The following is a 23,057-nucleotide window of genomic DNA, read 5'->3' as shown; positions in this document are numbered from 1 at the left end:
GTATACATATTTTAAGTGTTCTTTTATTTCTATAATATACAAAGATTATGTTTGAAAGAATTTCTAATATTAATGATCTTGACCTCAACATCGATAACAAACGTTCCTAAAAAGCCTAACACTTCTTTACATGAGAGGGTCTAAGGATTTGCATGAGAGGGTCTAAGGATTTGCATGAGAGGTTCTAAGGATTTGCATGAGAGGGTCTAAGGATTTGCATGAGAGGGTCTAAGGATTTGCATGAGAGGGTCTAAGGATTTACATGAGAGGGGGTCTAAGGATTTGCATGAGAGGGTCTAAGGATTTGCATGAGAGGGTCTAAGGATTTGCATTAGAGGGTCTAAGGATTTGCATGAGAGGGTCTAAGGATTTACATGAGAGGGGGTCTAAGGATTTGCATGAGAGGGTCTAAGGATTTGCATGAGAGGGTCTAAGGATTTGCATTAGAGGGGGTCTAAGGATTTGCATGAGAGGGTCTAAGGATTTACATGAGAGGGTCTAAGGATTTGCATGAAAGGGGGTCTAAGGATTTGCATGAGAGGGTCTAAGGATCATAAGAACCGTTTCCTTGCGAAGACGGGAGTTTTCGAAATGGCGTTTACCTGATATGTTGGTATACAGAAACTCTGTTTGTTGAGTTCAGATAGCTGTTTGATTAACATTTCAGAATCAACTTTGTTGAGCAGTTTTTCTCCCTGTTGGAATATGTTCCTGGAAAAGACATGAAAATAACACAAGCTGTTGGTATTAGCTGCATCAAAAATGGTTTGGAAAATAGGAAACAGTAATCAGTAATCGAGAGCAATGATGTAAGGATGTACTAATGAAAACACTGCTGCCGATATTAATGCGTGTGTGTGTGTGTGTGTGTGTGTGTGTGTTCTCATATCTAAGGGCTTCTTTAATGTGTTTTTCTGTGTTTCTTGTATAACATGAATTTTTATGCTTACAGCGGATAACGAAAGGACTGTCTGAAAAAGGAATATTGGTCCAATTTCTAACTATTCGGAGTGTGTGTCTGTGTGTGTGTGTCTGAGAGAAAGAGAGAGAGAGACAGAGAGAGAGAGAGAGAGACAGAAAGAAAGAAAGAAAGGTGAAGCAATAATGCTCTTTTAAGTCTTCTTGATGGTGGTTTAAGGATGAATGAATGGCTTGATTAATATACATGTAATTTGTGAATGGAAGAACCTATAAATTGACAAACATTGAATACCTTGTTTCGCCAGTAAAGTTTTCTGCAATACGGGACATGCAGCTAGACCAACAGCTCACGAAGGATTTGACTCTTTTGTCAGCAATCTCCATGGCTACTCTTTCATATTCCTTGGACAGCTAAAGGATAGATTATTATTATTATTATTATTATTATTAATATTATTATTATTATTATTATTATTATTATTATTATTATTAAAAACAGCTAAAGAATAGATTATTATTATTATTATTATTATTATTATTATTATTATTATTATCATTATTATTATTATTATAGGAGACTTCAATGCTAGAGTGGGAGCTGACCATGAGGCCTGGTCCACCTGTCTCGGCTTTTACAGAAGGGGCAAGATCAACGAGAATGGTCAGCGACTGCTGCAGATGTGCTCCTCCCACAGCCTATGTGTGATCAACACTTTCTTCAAATGCAAGGAGATCCACCAGGTGTCGTGGAGACAACCACGTTCACGCCACTGGCACTAGCTAGACCTCGTCATTACCAGGCGTGCAGAACTGACCAGTGTCCTCCTCACCCGGAGCTACCACAGTGCCGATTGCGACACGGACCATTCCCTCGTGGCCAGCATGGTGCGAATATTACCCAAGAAGCTGCACCACGCCAAGAAGCAGTTCATCAGTAAACTGAGGGAAGCCCTCACCAAAGTGACACGTGATGACACCATTGACTCCAAGTGGTCCCATATCCGAGACTGTGTACAATTCAGCCATCACAGCTTACGGGAAGAGGGAGCGAAAGAATGTTGACTGGTATGAGGCAAACTGGGAGGAGATGGAGCCCTTGACTGAGGCAAAGAGGAAAGCCCTCCTGGCATACAAGGCTGCACCTAGCCCCAGAACACTACAAGCCCTCAGGATCGCAAGGATCAACGCCCAGAAGACCGCCCGCCGCTGTGCCAACACCTACTGGCTGAACCTTTGCAACAGTATACAGACAGCTGCCGACACCGGGGATGCAAGAGGAATGTACGAGGGTATCAAAAAGACGACAGCCCCCCCCCCCCCAGCTACGAGACCGCCCCCCTCAAGTCACAACTGCAGCGATGGATTGAGCACTATCTCGAGTTATATGCAACCCAAAACAATGTCACCGGAACTGCCCTGGACGCCATTCCAGACCTGCCTGTTATGGAGGAGCTAGACACACAGCCCACCCTGGAAGAGCTCGGAAAAGCCATCGATTGCCTTGCCTGTGGTGAAGGCTCCTGGAAGCGATGGCATTCCGCCTGAAGTCCTCAAGAGCGGAAAACCAGCACTGTTCCAGCCCCTACACATACTCCTCTGCCTTTGCTGGGAACAGGGATACATCCCACAGGACATGCGTGACGCAAACATCGTAACTTTGTACAAAAACAAAGGAGACCGTAGCGACTGCAACAACTACCGTGGCATCTCCCTCCTCAGCATCGTCGGACAGGCTTTCGCCCGTGTTGCCTTGGGGCGCTTGCAGATCCTAGCCTACCGCGTCTACCCAGAGTCCCAGTGTGGATTTCGAGCCGGCAGGTCAACTGTAGACATGATCTTCTCACTATGTCAGCTGCAGGAGAAGTTTCGCGAACAGCAGATGCCCCTCTACATTGCCTTTCACAGACCTGACGAAGGCGTTTGACCTGGTTAGTCGGAGTGGACTCTTCAGACTCCTGCAGAAGATTGGCTGCTCCCTACGTCTGCTTGCTGTCATCGTGTCGTTCGACGAGAACATGCACAGCACAGTGTGCTTCAATGGCGCAATATCTGAAGCATTCCTAGTCATCAGCGGAGTCAAACAAGGCTGTGTCCTTGCACCGATGCTCTTTGCCATCTTCTTCTCCATGCTTCTCCAGTACGCATTCAAGGACTGCAGCGAGGGAGTGTACATCCATACCAGGGCTGACGGCAAGCTGTTCAACATCGCCCGTCTCCGTGCTAAGACTAAAGTCACAGAGGTACTCATCCGTGAATTGCTCTTCGCCGACGATGCAGCCTTGACATCACACACGGAAGATGGACTTCAGCAGCTGGTATGCCTCCTCTCCCAGGCTTGTAAGGAATTTGGACTGACCATCAGTTTGAAGAAAACGAACGTCATGTCGCAGGACGCAGACTCCCCTCCCTCTGTCACCATCGATGGGTACAACTTGGAAGTTGTCGAGAACTTCACATACCTCGGGTCTAACATCTCCAGCTCACTCTCCATTGATTCTGAGGTGAACGGCAGGATTGCCAAGGCAGTAGCAGTGATGGCCAGACTTAACCAGAGAGTCTGGAACAACCCCAACCTCACCGAGAAGACCAAACTGCGTGTCTACCAAGTATGCGTGCTCAGCTCACTTCTCTACAGCAGCGAAACATGGACCACCTATGCAAGACACGAGAGGAAACTCAACAGCTTCCAGCTGAGATGTCTGCGGCGCATTCTGCACATCCAGTGGCAGGACAAAGTATCTAACACAGAGGTTCTAGAACGGGCCAACATGAACAGCATGTTCTCCATTCTCAGCTAGAGGCGCCTTCGCTAGCTTGGCCATGTCAAGAGAATGTATCCAGGGCGCATTCCCAAGGACCTGTTATATGGGGAGTTAGCAGAAGGTGCACGACCACATCTGCACTACAAAGATGTTTGCAAGAAGGATATGAAGACGGCAAACGTCAATGTCAACGACTGGGAGAGCTGTGCAAACAACCGTTCCAGCTGGTGTCTAGCTCTCAGGCAGGGAGTTCAAAACGCAGAGGAAGAGAGAAAAATAAAACAAGCTGAAAAGAGAGCTAGAAAGAAGGATAAACAAAAGCTTACTTTGGAGCTACGCCATCGTCTCCCGTAGACGGACGGATGCCAAGATTATTATTATTATTATTATTATTATTATTATTAAAAACAGTGAATTTCTTGGACAGCTAAAGAAGTGATTATTATTATTAAAACAGCGAGTTACATTTTCCTTGAAGATGACAAATGGGGCCCTAAATTGCATTGCCGTAACGACCTATTTTTCCGACCCTGTATCATCGGGTTCGATCGCCAGTCCAGCATGTTCAATGGCAAGTGGTGGACCATCGAAGTTCAATTGTTTCTCGCTGGCTCTTCAGTTTCTTCAAGCGCAATATCACATCTCACACCAAGATTTAAATTCTCAAAGGTACGGACACTGAGTGTGTAATGAACTAACATTTATGTGGCATTTGTTATAGTAATATCAATTATTAATATTATCTAGCAACAAATTATCATAATAAATAATGTCGACAAAAATAAAGGTTGATGTAAATGTGATCTCTTTATTTGTAAAAGTTTGCACGTGCAACGATTGATAAAAAAGATTGTTTACCGAGTCTATGTTAGTCGCTTGATTTGTATTCTCCTGTAAAAGTTGGATGTATTTATCAGAGTTACTCTTCGCCGTCTTCCTCGCTCTCTGTATTTTAATAGTCTTAAACCAAAAATCGTCCTCTTCCATTACCAGTTTTTCTAATCTGACCATTGATCTTTTGTAGGCCTTGAAAGGGGAACAAAATTACCATCATATAATCGGTATCCAGAAAATTAATCCTTGATATCTGCACATATGGATAATAATGGCATATAAAGGCAAAAGAAAGAAAATAGAAGTATATTATGAAGTTGTCTGTTAGAAGTCAGGGAGCATCATTGCCTATGCAACTTAAAGTATATTTTTTAAATAGCATGCAAATTATGTTATCTCAGAATACTCAAAAGAAACCTCAAGGTTCCATTTTGCATATTTAATGTATGGATATAAATGGATTTTTGTATAATTAGATCTCTTTGTGTTTCATCGATCGCGAAAACTACAATGTTAGCGTTACACCTATGAATTTATGTTACTGGTCACTATATAACTAAATAGTCCTGGGTTCGATCCCCGGTTCTAGATCGTATTGTCCGTAGTCTCCTCTGCTCTATCAAAGTCCTCCATTTAAAAATTCAATTCTGAGCTGTTAAGAATGGGTGACTTCAACAAGCATTATTACATTATTTAATATCACAAGATGTGATCTGTTTTTAATAACTACATGGGGGGGGGGCTTCTGTTTTACACAACCTTTAGAGCATGCATTTAGAATGTTTAATATCGCACAGATGTGACACAGAAAACTAACATCTCGACCAATATGAGTCCTACTGGTTTATAAAAGCAAAGTTCTAAAATTGTAAAATGACACATTTTGCAAACAGGATCTCAAATGGGTAATGATTTAATATTGAATTTCTGAAACGAGTTTGACAATGTCCAGCGTTGGGTCGCAACATTACGACATTATTCAACGAGTTTCATAGATTTAGTATTGAATCATTACCATTTGAGATCCTGTTATCACATAGTTTTATTTTAAAAGAAATAGCTAGAAAGAAGAAGAAATGATTTCGTTCATTCTGATCCAGCTGATGCACCTTTCGTTTGTTGCACGTAAAAATAGTTCCAAACGCATGTCGATTTTTTTGCAGTTTCTAACCAATTACGTTTAAAAGCATATTTTCTTTTACAAATTATAATTCCAAAAGCAACTGTTCTTCCGAGTAAATAAAACAGACAACCTTATCTTTCAACACAGAATGAATAAGGAAGTTCCGTGTGATATGACGTAGTTTTGTTCATTTAGGTTAGACGAGATCACTTTAACTATGTTGACACCTAAGGTATGTCAGTTTCACTACTGAAAGTTGATGGATATTCATGTGAAAGGATGATTACTGAATGAAGAAATTCCATATTTACTATAAGATATTTCTGGCTGGATATTTGTATTAGTTGACTTGGAACAGGAGACAGTCGAAAATTGATCCACATAAGAAACATTTGATAGTTTTAGCTATTTTACCGCAAAAAAAGGCTTTGGTTTGATAGACCTAATGTTCTGTCAATTTGGAGACAGGTTAATGTACACATTCTTCAATGAACATGGTTGAGTTTATTTACTTTTAGAAGTTAACATTTAAATCACTCTTGTAGAAATGTGGATTTCATGTTAATGCCCACTCACCACGTCCGCTATCAATTGACCAATATCCAAAGTATTATTTCTTGTTCTTGTTTGGGGTTTAACGTCATTTTCAGCTTACGATATGCAATACATGGCGCAACGAGACCGTGTTGGGGTAAATTCGTAAAGACGTGACCTTTTTCAATTCCCGTTGGGCAGTGGATTCCAAAAAGGACAATATTAGTAAAAATAAACAAATTCCATAAGGTGCGGTCACGAAAATTTTCCCACGATCTCAGCCCATCAGTAAAGTGAATACTTCGCAAGAACTTCATGGGCTTATTTGGCCTACACACAGTCACATAAAGTGATATGTTAGCGTACTGTTGTTGTTGTTGTTGTAAGGTTTCACAGCATTTTCAGCACAAGATCGGCTATACATGGCGGCCAGTATAAATGGTGGAGGAAGAACCCGGGAAAACTCCGAAAAGAACCACCGACCCACGAGAAGCTACTGGCAAACTTTCATACATACCCACATTGGCCGAACCCGAGACTCAAACCCACGCAGACAGATGAGATAGCAGTGGTGCGTAACGGTGAGAACTTTAGACCACTCGGCCACTCAAAGCCCCTTAACGTACTGTAATATCAAAAATATTAAACTACATACACTATATGTAAAGTCCACATACTATGTGATAAACATCTATTGCAAATACACTATATGTGAAGTCCACATACTATGTGATAAACGTCTATTGCAAATGGAGTTTTAAATTTAAGCACGAGTCTTTTGCTCAATGAAAATAGCTGTTTCAGATGTCTGCCGACTAAATTTCTGTACCTTTCGTCCTTCTTCAACTCTGTCTAGCAAACGTTTGTATGGTTTCAACATCTCTTTGAAGGAAGTTTCGTATTTGCTTAAGATATCTTTTTCATCAGCAGTCTCGCTCTCACTGTAAATTAAGCAGATATAAAATTATATTAGTATCACGACAAAACAAATACAGAAGAAATGAACTTATATCATGTTATAACACACGACAATCCTTAATTAAATGTTAAAATTTCTTTATCCACTTGAAATATTATTAAATACCGTAATCAAACCCCACTATTTATCATCATCATCGTCATCATCATCATTATCATCATAATTATCATCATCATCATCATCATGGCAACATACATTAATGGAGAAAAAATAACCTTCCTCATTTTATTTACAAAGGCTTATCCTTAATAGAATCGGTTCTCTTAATCGAAGAATTTAGTCCACCTCTGCAGTATCGCACAATGATTATTGTTTACCCGTATTTCTCTAAAGGTTATTTGTTCTCTGGTTCCTTTTGAATACGGATGGTGTGAGGGGCTGAGGTGGTCTCGTGCGCTCTCAGTCGTAGAATTTAATGAAAACAGAGCTAAGATAAGAATCGCAAATCATACAAGCTTTGAGCTGAAACGTGAGCCCAAGACTTTGTATCAACCATTCACACAGGAGTTTAATTTTGGAAAGTTACTTTTAATCGCTTAAGTCTTTTCTTTATTTCAGACTGTGACCTGGTCGACCATCTGTAGTAGAAAGAAGGCTTGAAAGTTAGCCTTCAGGTCACTTAAGATATTAGATCTGCAGTCAAAACAATCGAACATTTAGCCGAGTAATATTTAGATCACCAAAGCCATATTGGTATAAATATGTCCGAAATGGGATAATTTAACCAGTATAAAATAATTCATTTTTGCAGATTTAAATTCCGTATTCTCTTAAACGAGAAAATTTCTGGACTAAAAATAAAATATAAATAGCCCCCCCCACCCCCGTCACTAGATCATGTAATACATCGCTGATGTCCACGACATTAACATACCGAACACTAATTTAAATTTTTTTTATACAAGCATAAATAATGGCAGAAATCTATATTGTATTGAACTCAAGTTTTCAGTGAGATGAATTTAACATGAAGACAGCAATTTTGGTATCCATAGATACGAATTTTTATTTACAAGTTTGGATTGGATAAAAGCATGGTCAAAGCTAGCTGTTAATAAAAATGCTGATATTTTATTTGATAAAGTATATACTACAAAGCTTTAGCAAAAATCTTAATTTAGATATTAAATATAATGAAGATGACCTTGAGATAACCCCTGATAGAGAGACAGTGAGTACGGTAAGGTATGAATAAGGAATATATTACGTCTGTGATATGGTTCAGCACACGGATTTAAATTTGACTATATTCACAATACAAATTGACTATCTCGTAAATTATATGTAAACCTACAAGAATTGGAAATAAAGACATCCTAATTTATTTAGAACAAAGTGACTATGTATATAATGTAAGCTATTTTAAAATCAAGTAATGAATGGCAAAAGTGGACATAAATCTGAAACAGTTCGTACGTTTGAAAGGATTGAAAAAACTTTTGCAAATTGATAAATTAAAATTTTCTGTTGTCAATCGATGTCCTTTTTACGTTCAACAATTTATCAGGGGTAACGTATTGTCTCTTTTTATTTGGTTTTAAACGATGTCCCAACAGTTCATAGCTCCATCGAATAGGACCGACAAAGGACATTATTTAAGACATCTATACTACGATCCTAAATTTATGTCAAGCAGCTTTCAAAAATGCTAATGAGTTGGGGGATCACATTCAGCGGGGAAAACAACAAGCAAATGAAGTAAAAGTACAGTTGACTGAACAGTCTACAGACTAAATACTCAAGCAAGCGAGACAATTTTGATACCAAAGTGTTTATGTTATTCACGTTGATTACCAGTGGCATGCGGACAGTGTTCACATGCACGTACATGAAAAATATGACAATGGATATAAATACATTTTAACAACGACATGTCTCTTTTAAAGAAAAATGTATGGGATGAAAAATTGAAAAGAAAGAGAACATGACCTACATGTTGCTTATATAGTAATCTTTAAACAGCGAAAACCTGAAAGATACAATATGATGGGGAAAGAAGTTTGATCAAGGAAAATTTATGGTTTTTAAAAAAAAGAAAAGATAGACTAATCTTCAACTTACTCAGACAAAAAGGCATTTTAAAATGGTTTAACAGAATCTTAAAGAGTAGAAGGTATAAGTAATTTATTCACAATAGAGCCAGAATATAGGTTATCCTTTCATCAGAGCTAATTAAGGGACAGAATACAACTAGTCCGAAATCAACTAACATACCTCTGGTTGTAGCAAACGCGGAAAAAAATAGACCAAGAGCATGGATAAATCTTTGTGGATATATGACAACTAATACCCTTCGAATACCTTCTTTAAAAATTGGTGAACCAGTCAGAAGAAATGTAAAAAGATGGGGGGAAAGTATGAAAAGCTGAGAAATGCAAAATACTCGTGAAAGGCTACAATCTTGCCTATGAATTTCTAAAATTCAAAGATGGCAATGAAAATCGCATAAATGTTGGTTCAGTTATGGAAATATTTAAATATCTTTTAAATTTCATTCAATGAAGGCATAACAGTCATGATACCTACACCGTTAACTATGCAACTTTTCCTGCACAAACCTTTCACCATGTGCTGTTTTAGCCCATCTGTAAAATCTTCTGCTACAAAGAAGAACTACCACAATAATGTCCAAATTCAGTTAATGCCGGGAGAGTTTTTGCACCTCGCTTATGAAAAGAAGATTAGCAGACCTCAATCTTTGTGTAGGTTGAAATATTTTTTAATCCCTTTGTTAGGCATCAACTAGTAATTAAATGAATGAATTAAATGACATAATCAATTGTAACAGTTTGCAAAGCAATAGTTGAAAACTGACCGAAGAAATGGAAAATAAACTACAAAATATATAGACGAAAAAATTATGTAAAATCAATGAGATCAAATGATATTAAAGTGCAGGAAACAATCAGATTAGAGAGAGAAAACAACAATGAAATTGGATAGTAACAATGAAATTGGATAGTATCGTTGGATACAACATCAATTTACAGAACTACAAAGAATCGTTTATACTCGTATGAAAACCTACTATCAACACAGAGGTAGCAAAGAATTGTATTCCATACTCTGACAAGCAATCTGTGAGAATAAGGCACGACACTGATGAGAACATAGAAAGAAGACAAAGAGAGTAAAAATTTAGGTAGAGAATTATGATAAAGCTAGCACTACTGTCACGACTAGTATAACATACCCGTACGTTCAACGGATACATGATAGATTAGAAGTGATAAAAACCAATATTATATTGATACTAATTGTTTCAGATGGTACTTTAGTTAACATTTAGAAAAAGCTATGCATTGTGACTTTATCACGTGCATAGAATATGATTCATTCTCACTTATGTTTCTTGGAAGAAAGACTTCATCTACGTAGGCGAACTTCACTAATCATGCAGTCATCTTAGTATATTTAAACAATTTCACTCACCTGAGAAGCAGATTGGCAGCCTCTTCGTATGACCTGGAGTACACAATAGCACCACGAGCATGTTCTTCCATCTTTGCCACTTCCATTTGCAAAGCTGATTCTATCTGAATTATTCCTATATATCAATCATAAAGAGGCTTTTGAAGAGATATCTTTAATTGTAATTAATTCACCCATTTCGTTTTGTGGCATGAATTTGTAGTGACAATGAGAATGATCTTTGGAATAATAGATTGGTTTATAGATCTCATAATTTGCTGAATTTATATTTTAGATACAAAGTTAATTAAATGGAATAATTTTGATGGATGGATAAATAAATACATGTATTACTGTGAAGATGAACTACTTTGTTTTTCAGTACATAAATGCTAGGAAGAATTTCGTGGACAATAATGTGAAAGTTTATAAATGTTTCAAGTCTTCACTAGGTGCAAAACAATACAAAGGACATCTTGGAGATGTGCATGAAATTCAAAATGAGGTATAACACTGATCTTTCTAAAGCAGGGTGATGCATCCCACCACTTTTAGTGAATGAATATGCAAATTATTAACTGCTATTATAGAAGAGAAGCAACCATGTAGACAGATAAGAAAATTACCATCAACATTCTGTTGTCCCATGATATAAAGTTTCTCAGACACGTTTTTGAGCCATCTCTCAGCCTTATCTGCAAATTCTCTTTCTATCTGGGATCGAAATTGCATCTCAGAAAACCAGAACTGGCCATCCCTGAAGAAAATAGACGCATAAATCATCAAAATTGTGATAATCTTAATAGCTAATAATTTTAGACTTTATTACAACCATCTTTCATGCAACGATGTGCCTGATAATCTTACACCTTATTACAACCATTTTCAGGTAACGATGTGCCTGATAATCTTACACCTTATTACACCCATTTTCAGGTAACGATATGCCTGATAATCGTACACCTTATTACACCCATCTTTCATGCAACGATATGCCTGATAATCGTACACCTTATTACACCCATTTTCAGGCAACGATGTGCTGATAATCTTGCACCTTATCACAACCATCTTTCATACAACGATGTGCCTGATAATCGTACACCTTATTACAACCATCTTTCATGCAACGATATGCCTGATAATCTTACACCTTATTACAACCATTTTCAGGCAACGATGTGATTGATAATCTTACACCTTTTCACAAACATCTTTCATGCAACGATGTGTTTGATAATCTTGCACCTTATTAACCATTTTCATGCAACGATGTGTTTGATAATCTTGCACCTTATTAACCATTTTCATGCAACGATGTGTTTGATAATCTTGCACCTTATTACAACCATCTTTCATGCAATGATGTGCTTGATAATCTTACAACTTTTTGCAACCATTTTCAGGCAACGATTGGCCTGATAATCTTACACCTTATTACAATCATTTTCAGGCAACGATATGCCTGATAATTATACACCTTATTACAACCATTTTCAGGCAACGATATGCCTGATAATCTTACACCTTATTACAATCATTTTCAGGCAACGATATGCCTGATAATCTTACACCTTATTACAATCATTTTCAGGCAACGATATGCCTGATAATTATACACCTTATTACAACCATTTTCAGGCAACGATATGCCTGATAATCTTACACCTTATTACAATCATTTTCAGGCAACGATATGCCTGATAATCTTGCACCTTATTACAACCATCTTTCATGCAATGATGTGCTTGATAATCTTACAACTTTTTGCAACCATTTTCAGGCAACGATTGGCCTGATAATCTTACACCTTATTACAATCATTTTCAGGCAACGATATGCCTGATAATTATACACCTTATTACAACCATTTTCAGGCAACGATATGCCTGATAATCTTACACCTTATTACAACCATTTTCAGGCAACGATGTGCCTGATAATCTTACACCTTATCACAACCATCTTTCATGCAACGATGTGCCTGATAATCTTACACCTTATTACAATCATTTTCAGGCAACTATTGGCCTGATAATCTTACACCTTATTACAATCATTTTCAGGCAACGATATGCCTGATAATTATACACCTTATTACAACCATTTTCAGGCAACGATGTGCCTGATAATCTTACACCTTATTACAACCATTTTCAGGCAACGATATGCCTGATAATCTTACACCTTATTACAACCATTTTCAGGCAACGATGTGTTTGATAATCTTGCACCTTATTACAACCATCTTTCATGCAATGATGTGCTTGATAATCTTACAACTTTTTGCAACCATTTTCAGGCAACGATTGGCCTGATAATCTTACACCTTATTACAATCATTTTCAGGCAACGATATGCCTGATAATCTTACACCTTATTACAATCATTTTCAGGCAACTATTGGCCTGATAATCTTACACCTTATTACAATCATTTTCAGGCAACGATATGCCTGATAATTATACACCTTATTACAACCATTTTCAGGCAACGATGTGCCTGATAATCTTACACCTTATTACAACCATTTTCAGGCAACGATATGCCTGATAATCTTACACCTTATTACAACCATTTTCAGGCAACGATGTGTTTGATAATCTTGCACCTTATTACAACCATCTTTCATGCAATGATGTGCTTGATAATCTTACAACTTTTTGCAACCATTTTCAGGCAACTATTGGCACGATAATCTTACACCTTATTACAATCATTTTCAGGCAACGATATGCCTGATAATTATACACCTTATTACAACCATTTTCAGGCAACGATATGCCTGATAATCTTACACCTTATTACATCCATTTTCAGGCAACGATATGCCTGATAATCTTACACCTTATTACATCCATTTTCAGGCAACGATGTACCTGATAATCTTACACCTTATCACAACCATCTTTCATGCAACGATGTGCCTGATAATCTTACACCTTATTACAATCATTTTCAGGCAACTATTGGCCTGATAATCTTACACCTTATTACAACCATTTTCAGGCAGCTATTGGCCTGATAATATTAGACCTTATTACAACCATTTTCAGGCAACGATATGCCTGATAATCTTACACTTTATTACAGCCATCTTTCATGCAACGATATGCCTGATAATCGTACACCTTATTACAACCATTTTCAGGCAACGATGTGCCTGATAATCTTACACCTTATCACAACCATCTTTCATGCAACGATGTGCCTGATAATCTTACACCTTATTACAATCATTTTCAGGCAACTATTGGCCTGATAATCTTACACCTTATTACAATCATTTTCAGGCAACGATATGCCTGATAATCTTACACCTTATTACACCCATTTTCAGGCAACGATATGCCTGATAATCGTACACCTTATTACAACCATTTTCAGGCAACGATATGCCTGATAATCTTACACCTTATTACAACCATTTTCAGGCAACTATTGGCCTGATAATCTTACACCTTATTACAACCATTTTCAGGCAGCTATTGGCCTGATAATCTTAGACCTTATTACAACCATTTTCAGGCAACGATATGCCTGATAATCTTACACCTTATTACACCCATTTTCAGGCAACGATGTGCCTGATAATCTTACACTTTATTACAGCCATCTTTCATGCGATGACAAGCCACCAATAAAGATGAAAAGGTCAATATTGATTGTAAATATTATCAAACAGACAAAAAGAAACGAATAACTGAATTTCAGTCTAGAAGCATGTACCGACTGGCTGGCTGAATTATTAACTAAACTCATTGTATGCATGGATCCAAGGACTAACTGACTGGTCACATTCACTAGCAGTTCGAATGGACTGATGGGATGGTTGTATGCCTGCCTATATGACTCGCAGGATCAACTGCATTTCAATTATTGTGCTGCAAGATCATTTAGCAAATACATTTTGTCATAAAATATATAGATTATTTATCGTTGTTCGTGTCCTTTTTGTTGCTGTTGTTGCTATCATTATTATTATTATTATTATTATGTGTGGAAGTTGAGGCGGTATATTAAATGGTATAACATTTTCCCTGCATATTTTATTATATGTAACTTTACTTCAGGAGAAACAGAAGAGCCAAAGCATTTCAACAAAGGAAAAGCTATGGAATAATTTTATATGAATGAAAGACAGATTTGTCCGGTTTCGTGTAACAAAAACAATTCTGCTGCATTCCTTATCCCTTTTCGTTTTATATACATAGTGTAGCACAATGTATCAGATAATTGGGTGGTCGTGGCTATCAAAAGGTATCGATAACGATGTTTTCTTTTCAAGTTTTGATTGTGTACCAAACGTTAAAGGCAAATTCCACGAAATATTTTAATTATCTGATATGTATTAACTTCTTTAATACGGCAAATGTAAATAATGTTAGAAGAAAAATATTGACCTGTCATCCTTGTTAATTAGCAGGTCTATCCACTAAAATACTATGTAAGTAACTAACTGACTAGTTAATCAAATAACCATCCAGAAACTTGTCAACTAAATAATAATAATAATAACAATAATAATGAGGACTTTGTATAGAGCCTAATCTTTAGAAGCTCTAAGCGCTTTACAACATTATACAACACCTATAACATTTAAAAAAAAAAAAACATATATAATGATATGATTACAAACACAAACACTATGAAATTAGAAAACATTAAAAAAACATGCTGAGAATATTTAAGGTAGGAAACATTATTAGGTCTTTAAGTTTGTTCTTGCAGTCGAATTAAAAGAGTTTTTCTATAGCACTCTTGAATGTGATCACTGTGTGTCTATGTTCAGTGGGCAATTCATTCCACGTTGCTGGTCCCTGGTATGCAAAAGAACGCTGTCCATATGACTTTGTTTTCATAGTGGGAATAATGAGTAAAATGACCAGCATGCAAACGAACAACCTACCTCCCTTACTATCCACTACTGCACCATTCACCGCATATAAATAGATATTCATTACGGACGAATTAAGTTAATTAGTATGTTCAGCCAGATAGGGACACACGGCAAGAAAGGCAATCATTTTCACGGCTTTGTTGAGTCTGGAAACTCGTTTGATACATTCTTGTAAATTTTATTCGTGTTAATTCAAAAATAATACTGTATTTGAAATCAAACTGAAAATTTGAACAAAATAAGGCAAAAGGTGTCCGATAGTACTTACGACATTACTTTGTAGCTATTCCCAATTCCGCTAAATAGCTTTAAATCTGACATTTTGTAGAAATTTATCTGTAACTGAAGCAACGCTTGTTAAAATACGAAAATGACGCTAGACTGACATTGAAATATTTCCCTGACAACGCTATAATGACGTAGAAAATAATGACGTCATGTGTGAATTTGATATTTAGGATGCCGAAGCTCACTCACTCGCATAAGCACACAGACACTAATTTTTGGTACATCATGCTTGGAGACTATCCATTGCTCTGAAGGGTTGTTCAGCAAGGAATTTCTACAAATACAAATGTTATTGTCATAAAATAGACAAATTATCTATCGTCCATACATATTCTAACAGGCATAACTTTTCGAAAAATAAAGGCGCCAAATCCTTACACTCAACAATCTCCGTATTACAGCAAAGAATGTTGTTAACGCTAAGTATTTTCATAAAACAGAGTTTACCCACACTAAATCTTAAGATTTTGGTTTTAATTCAAGCGTAGTTTTTTTTTACAAACACTGAACTAAGTATTTGATGTTATCATACCCGAGTGGAGAAAGTTAAAAGAGGATTCTAGTTAACTCTGGAGCTATCACTTCGAAACTGATAAAATCAAACAATCAGAACACAATCAACCTCTGCCGTGAATAAAATTAAAATAAAATAAAGTAGGATTTTTACTAAGTCATACGTCTATCAATTTGAATTTCATCACTGTTCCCCTCCAATTAAGTTTTTTTCAAAGCTGTGTAAATTACGTTACTTGCTGTACATCATTAGAGTTGTATAGAAAACATATTTACCCGTGCCTTCCCAACTTTTAATGGTTCTCCAAAAACTCTTAAGCGTAGCATTAGGTTCCACTCCAGTTTTCTTAGTATTTTGCACGGGGGTGAAATTCTATATAAAAAGAGAATCCTGACATTCAACCTACGGATTTGTATTTATTTAAAGACCATTCCGGAAATGCTCGTTAGAGTGAACCAGTTTTTTAGGCATTCAATATTGTTACGATTCTAGTCTTAAATTATGTAAGGGAAAGAAAGTGAAACCAGCAATTTATGTAAAATCAACAAGCAATATATTTTTCTATAATACAAAGTAAAAATTCAAGAGACACTTACAGCGGTGTGAATAAAATCTTCCTTAATGGTCGAAAAATATAGAATGTTCCGAATGAATTTCAGTAGCCTTGAACGTCCTGATGTAGAATAATAATGCAATCCAGTATGTCTCTGGACGAGTTCACGGTAATCTAAAGTAGTGTATATAAATTCAAAAGTGAATGAACACTTTGGTAATTCCAATGAATATTTTAAGTAAATAATTCCTCTTGAGTTTTATCCGATGTCAACAACAATGCTGCATCATTTCAACAGAAAATTCCATTCTGATTGTAAGCATGACTGAGCCTAGAATGATTCGAAACCAAATGTAATGTAAACATTATATTTATAACTTCCACTAAAGGACAAAGGTTAGCTTCGTAAACAATCTGTTTACAAATTACAACCATGAATAAAAGTTAAACACACAATTGCAATTAAATATACATAATAATATGTACCAGATGCTTTCGATATCTGTATATTTTGCTAATAGCTTCTGATGGGTCGGTGGTTATTTCCTAGTTCTTCCAAATATACTGACAGCCATGATTAGCCTATCATGTGCTGAAAAGTGGTGTTTAACCACAAATGCCACCACAAAAAAGTCCAATAAGCATGGGCAATTTTACGTTTTGCACAAAAACCCCACACATATTAACAGTTTTTACCAAGAATACTGGGGCCCTAATTGTCCGAGTGGTCTAAAGCGCTCACCGTTACGGATCACTGCCATATCACTTCTCTCTGCGTAGGTTCGAGTCTCGGGCTCGATCAATGTGGGTATGTGATAAAGCTAGGCAGTAGCTTCTCGTGGGTCAGTGGTTCTTTCCGGGGTTTTCCCGAGTTCTTCCTCCCCCAATTATACTGGCCGCCATACATAGCCTAACTTGTGCTGAAAAATGGCGTTAAACCCTACAACAACAACTAAAAATAATTGTTCCTCTTAACATACAGATGAGTGTAGGAAAAATATCCAGAACTGGATAGTAAATTGCCAGATAGCAGAGGCGCTTATTTAGCAGCGATGGTGCAAAGTGATGCGAATCCATTTATTCAGATTGCAATTTGGTTTTAAAAACCACAACATAGTAATAAATGTTTGAGACGAAATTAGACAAAGTTAATAAGGTTGGATTTCCTCAAATTTTGTCTTGAAAAAGTCAAATTCGGGTATTAACATCTCCATATGAGTGTACTTTTAGGAAACTTCATTTTGCCCGAACAGCGACAAGCAATAAATACTTTAAAAAACGCATTTTTTGGGTGGATTTTTGATGGTTTACATATCAGATTTAAATGGGTATTACATGATTTTGAGCAGCAGGGAGGATGAACAGACACATTTTGGAGCAAATCTTTTTTGAAAATAAAGCTTCATCAAAAAATAAAAAATGAAAATTCAAGGTCAATAACGTCAAACCGAAGCCTCTAACAGGTCGAGATTTTCTCTAATTGGGTTAGCTCATTTTGTTATTTTATCTTTGTCGTTTGTGTTTTTAAATTTGTATGTGTGTTCGTTTACCCGTCTGTCACGTTATAAGTACGGAACAATAGCCAAATTGCAACATGTATATGCTAGACCCTGAGGCTAATTATTCGCTTCATAAATGATGCGAGCGTCAGCCGACATCAAAGACGGGGGGAAGCCAGTTGTATATAACATAGCCATAGGAACTTGTTACTGGCGGCTTATTCTGCTGAATGCGATTCACAGGTAAGTGGCAGGAATTGCCGGTGTTGGCTAAAAGGAAATCAAGTGGGGGTCGTAAATCCACCCTTGACAGACTGCCGGGGAGGGGGCAACGTCTGCTAATTATGTAGACCATGGGTGAATCGACATCCACTCGGAATTAAGCAAGGCGTGGCCACCACTGGAATCGCAAGTTTAAATCTAGTGTCTTGAAACTAAAAGTCAGTAGTCGCTAAACCATCTTGCGGAAATTACATAAGGAAGTTCTAAGCTACTCCGACGTCATTCGAAATTGGCGGGAAACATTGTTGTTCTGGGAATTACAAAGGAGCTTCGGAAAGGAAGCTTTTAGGGACCGGAGGGAACTGTAGGAGACAGAGAATGGAAATACCCTGGTACAGTTGGTCCCGAGTCTCAGGGAGACAAGAAAAAGAGAGAACGGAAGTGGAGGAAGTGAAGGGTGAAGTACGTGGTTATTGGACTGAAGGTGTACTGGATACCAGTCAAGAAATACTACATATCAAGAGATGAGTAGAAACACAGGACAAAAGGAAAATCAATCATACTGTCAGATGATGAAATAGGCCGTCACTTGGTCGAGTGAAAGACGAGTGATAGGATTTTGAATATTGAATTTCATTTGAGGAAGGATTATCTGTAATTGAATGACATTAAATTTGTTGTTTATTTGAATTTCACCTTTTGTGTATTCAATAATTTAACTGTCGGCATCGCTGACTGGGGACTCGGAGCTTTGCATCTCTATCACTACTTCAATGTCTAACAAAAACGAGCCAGGTTGGGTCTTCTTTAATAATTAAAGATAATGCTGGGAGCACCCCACCCCAACCTAGGGTAGTCTACTACGAGACCCCTTTACACTGTCGGACACTCATTTTCGGTCACACCCTCCCTGCTGCTGTAGTGTGTGAGTAATTAAATCATTATTTTATCAATAATAGAATCTCACACAGCTAGATTAGCTCGAGAGCGACTAGACGCAATTAAGAAATATATCCCTGTTCGTGATGCTGTCAAGCAGCAGCTACAAGCGCGTCATGAGTCTCAGGTGGAATTTGTAGAAGGTACAGAACAGTTATTGAAACCAATTGTCAAACCAACAACAAAAAACTTTTACAGCAAATGAGGCGGCTCAAAAAGTTCTTGAGACATTACCTTTGGATATTATTTGCCGTTTTCAAGCAGCTCAACCACCACCCCAGCAACCTCCTCATCCACAACCTGAAGTTCAACCACAATCTCTGCCAAGTCAGAATTAACATTACAGATAAATTCACGCCTGAAGGTATTGCCGCTATCAAAGACCCAATCCAAGTAATTAATATTACCTCGTTTGGATATCATGACAGAGAAAAGTATGTAATATCCAAATATGTTAAAACTCTAAAAGCTGCTGATTGGGTCAGGGATATATATATCGCATCACTACTGATACTCCGCAGATCAGATCTGAGCAAGATATTAATAGTTTTGACCTTTTCCACAATACAGTATATGAATATATTGAACGAGTAAAGCAAGGAAGGAGACTAAGAGAAGAAAAAATGAAGCAGCAACTTGAAAAAGCAAAAGCAGAAAGGAAATCAGCCTCAAGAGCATGGTTGAAAAAAGCAGATAAAACTACAAGTGGGGAAGAAGGAGCAACTGGAAGTGGTATTGCTACTCTAGGAAGTGGCCTTATTACTCCATGTCCCAATAATGTCATTGCCGATGTTGAAATTCTGATTGGCGGAGGACGAGTCAGTAATAATTACCCATACATTATTAATGAAGAAACTTATATTTGTCAAATATTTTTACAGGCGGTATCATGGACATTATTGTTTATCGGTCCCTCATCTATGAAATCGCAGATGATTACCACAGTGATTAAGGGTATGCAATTGGATACAATGACTAAAATAAGATGATCATACACAATGCTCAACGTGGACCAATCGTGGTCAGGGTGATAAATTCGCGATTACCTACGTATAAAGTTAACTACAGAGATAGACTCGGCGATGTTATTCAGGATTTATTTAAAATGATAGCCCCAAAAGCGATACCGATTGCAAGGCAGCTGGGAATGAAAGCTATTGACGTTGTTCGTGAAAAAGGTATTGGTGCTGTTGGTGAAGTTGCTAGTAAAGCATTCTCGGCAATCAAGGATAGGCTAGCACGATTAATACGACGAAAACCGCAATCAGCGAAATGACCCAGTACCGAAGTTATGCCTTCAAATGTGAGTTTAAAAAAATCAAGCTGCAAATTAAAAAAATAGCAGAGTTGGCTGGTGTACCACTATCAGAAAACAAAAAAAAAAATACAACTGCTAGTCTGATAGCAGGGAGTGGTCTTCGTGTTAGATAATAACAATTATAATAAAATGTTTAAACGTGTATCTGATCCAGCATTTGACATAGATGCGCCAGTTCTCAAAGATGAGTCTGTGCTCGATTATCAGTATTATTCTTATGACGCACGAGAGCCAAATCAACGCGGACGAATCGAACTTCAAGTTTAGGATGCAAGAAAATACTTCTTACCCTCTGAGGCATTCACTAGAGTAGAAGGTACACTTTTACAAGCAGATGGTAAAGGAATCGTAATTGGTGATCGACCTGATTTTGTTAACAATGGTAGTGTGGCATTATTTAAAAGTGACATATACATGATTGACGGAAGACCCATTGAATCATGCCTGTAAAACGTCGATATTGACACGACGATACTTGGCCTTGCAAGATACAGCGATGATTACTCAAGATCAGCTGGTCCGTCAATGATGTTCGCAAAGGATACAACTGATCATCCAAAAGCCAGACACGTAAATATAGGTAACGTAAGAAACGCTGCAGGGGATGGACCTACTGATACATTAATACCAATGAACGATTAATTCCACTTAAGATTTGCGGCACGTAGATTAATGTCAAATGATGAAGAAGAATTTTCATGTGTGATTCCACTATCACATATACTTGGATTTTGTAGACATGTCAGAAGTTTATTTTTGGAGTCAAGCATACAGTTGTACTTGTAAGAAAAGACAATGACAAAGCAGCAGAGGGGCTGTACAGACCGAAACTTTTTGCACAATAAACCCCTCCAGGAAACTATTCCTCGATAGAGGGCTTATTTCGACGAAATAAACCCTTCTATTCAGAATACAGGACAAAAAAAAATGTCCCCCGAAAACTCGAAGAGTTTCCAGGGACAAACTCGTTGAGTTTGCACTGACAACTTGGGTTACTTCAATAAATCTGAAACAGTTTCCGTGGCGGGGTCGTTATTGAAAAATCCATGGGTCGGGTCCATCCCCTCTGCTGCTCTGGGAAATGAGTTTCCAAGGAAAAACATTTTTATGTTGCAAATAGTGTATCAAGTCCAATACGGTATCTTGTTCTGGGATCGTGTAAATTTATTGTCACAAATCCGTGAGGTTTTCTTTGAGCATGACTGAAGAAATTTTTAAATTTATTTAAATCCATATCGCCACCACACCAGGTTTGATGAATATTTCTCAGTGTATGTGTATCAACTCCATTGAATATCGCAAGAAGATTACAATTATCCCTGATTACTTTAGGAATTTGTGTATAACGCTGAGTAACATAAATCACATCAGTGTTTTTGTGACGTCCCCGGGAAAATATTCTTGCGGGATTTTTTTGCTTGTCCAACATAACATCATCATACACTACTAGGTTGTTAATTGATTCATCAAGATCCTCGACGCTGGGGGCTTCTTCGATATCAGTGATAAATTCAACAACATCCTCACCGTCTTTACTCAGCGCGCTTGCACTCTCATTAAAATCTTTTATAACGTTATAGCATCGTTGATCATCTACAGATGGAGCTATCAAATACAGTTTATCCCATTTCATCCACTTCATTATCAAGTTCAGCAACAGCTGTGTTTTACCTGAACCGGATGGCCCAATTATAATCGCGCGGATAGAGTTTGGTAGCACTGAATTATGCTTAACTGGCTCTTTCTTTTTTGTCGCAGAAAAATCTGTAATTTCCATTTGTATATAAAGAATAATAATTATGGATCTATATTGTGTGAAGTGTAAGGCACGAACCCCTACGAATGATCTAACAACCATTACAACAAAAAATAACAGACAAGCACTTTCTGGTAAGTGTACGCGATGTGGCACAAAAAAATTTAGATTTCAAAAAAAAAGCGAGAATTTAGCGGAGGTGACATTGCAGCCAAACTTGGAAAGCTGCCCGGAACTCCCTGGGCAAAGTATCCCGGAGAAAAACATCTCCCAGGATACAATTACTGCGGTCCAGGGACCCGACTAGATATCAGACTTGATGAACAATCTAAACCAAAACCGGGAGAGTATCCGATAAACGCTATCGACGCAGCGTGTCACATACATGATGTTGCTTATCGAAGTAAAGATCTACAAGACAGGCATATCGCGGATGTGAAATTAATTCATGCACTAAGCGCCATAAAAAATAAATCATTTAAGGAGTCACTCGCTAATTGGTTA

At 37.5% G+C, this 23,057-nt stretch overlaps 1 protein-coding gene across 1 annotated transcript in view; it reads right to left on the bottom strand.

Moving 5' to 3' along the window:
- The window catches only part of LOC149802652 (uncharacterized), a 23,136-nt gene extending 7,299 nt beyond the window's left edge, over nucleotides 1-15,837 (bottom strand). Inside the window, exons 1-7 of the mRNA XM_089951296.1 lie at nucleotides 15,733-15,837; nucleotides 11,191-11,321; nucleotides 10,586-10,700; nucleotides 7,004-7,115; nucleotides 4,542-4,709; nucleotides 1,214-1,332; nucleotides 603-711 (exon numbers count right to left, since the gene is read on the bottom strand). Of these exons, the coding sequence (XP_089807422.1) occupies nucleotides 603-711; nucleotides 1,214-1,332; nucleotides 4,542-4,709; nucleotides 7,004-7,115; nucleotides 10,586-10,700; nucleotides 11,191-11,321; nucleotides 15,733-15,785 (807 nt within the window). The 5' untranslated portion in view covers nucleotides 15,786-15,837. The remainder of the gene's footprint in view (nucleotides 1-602; nucleotides 712-1,213; nucleotides 1,333-4,541; nucleotides 4,710-7,003; nucleotides 7,116-10,585; nucleotides 10,701-11,190; nucleotides 11,322-15,732) is intronic.
- Nucleotides 15,838-23,057: the final 7,220 nt, after the last annotated feature.

The sequence above is a fragment of the Sinohyriopsis cumingii genome, chromosome 3 (assembly GCF_028554795.1).
Source record: "Sinohyriopsis cumingii isolate HCF-2022 chromosome 3, ASM2855479v2, whole genome shotgun sequence".
Classification (NCBI taxonomy): domain Eukaryota; kingdom Metazoa; phylum Mollusca; class Bivalvia; order Unionida; family Unionidae; genus Sinohyriopsis; species Sinohyriopsis cumingii.
Note: the sequence above shows the minus strand (reverse complement) of the source record. Positions and strands in the feature narration are given on the sequence as shown.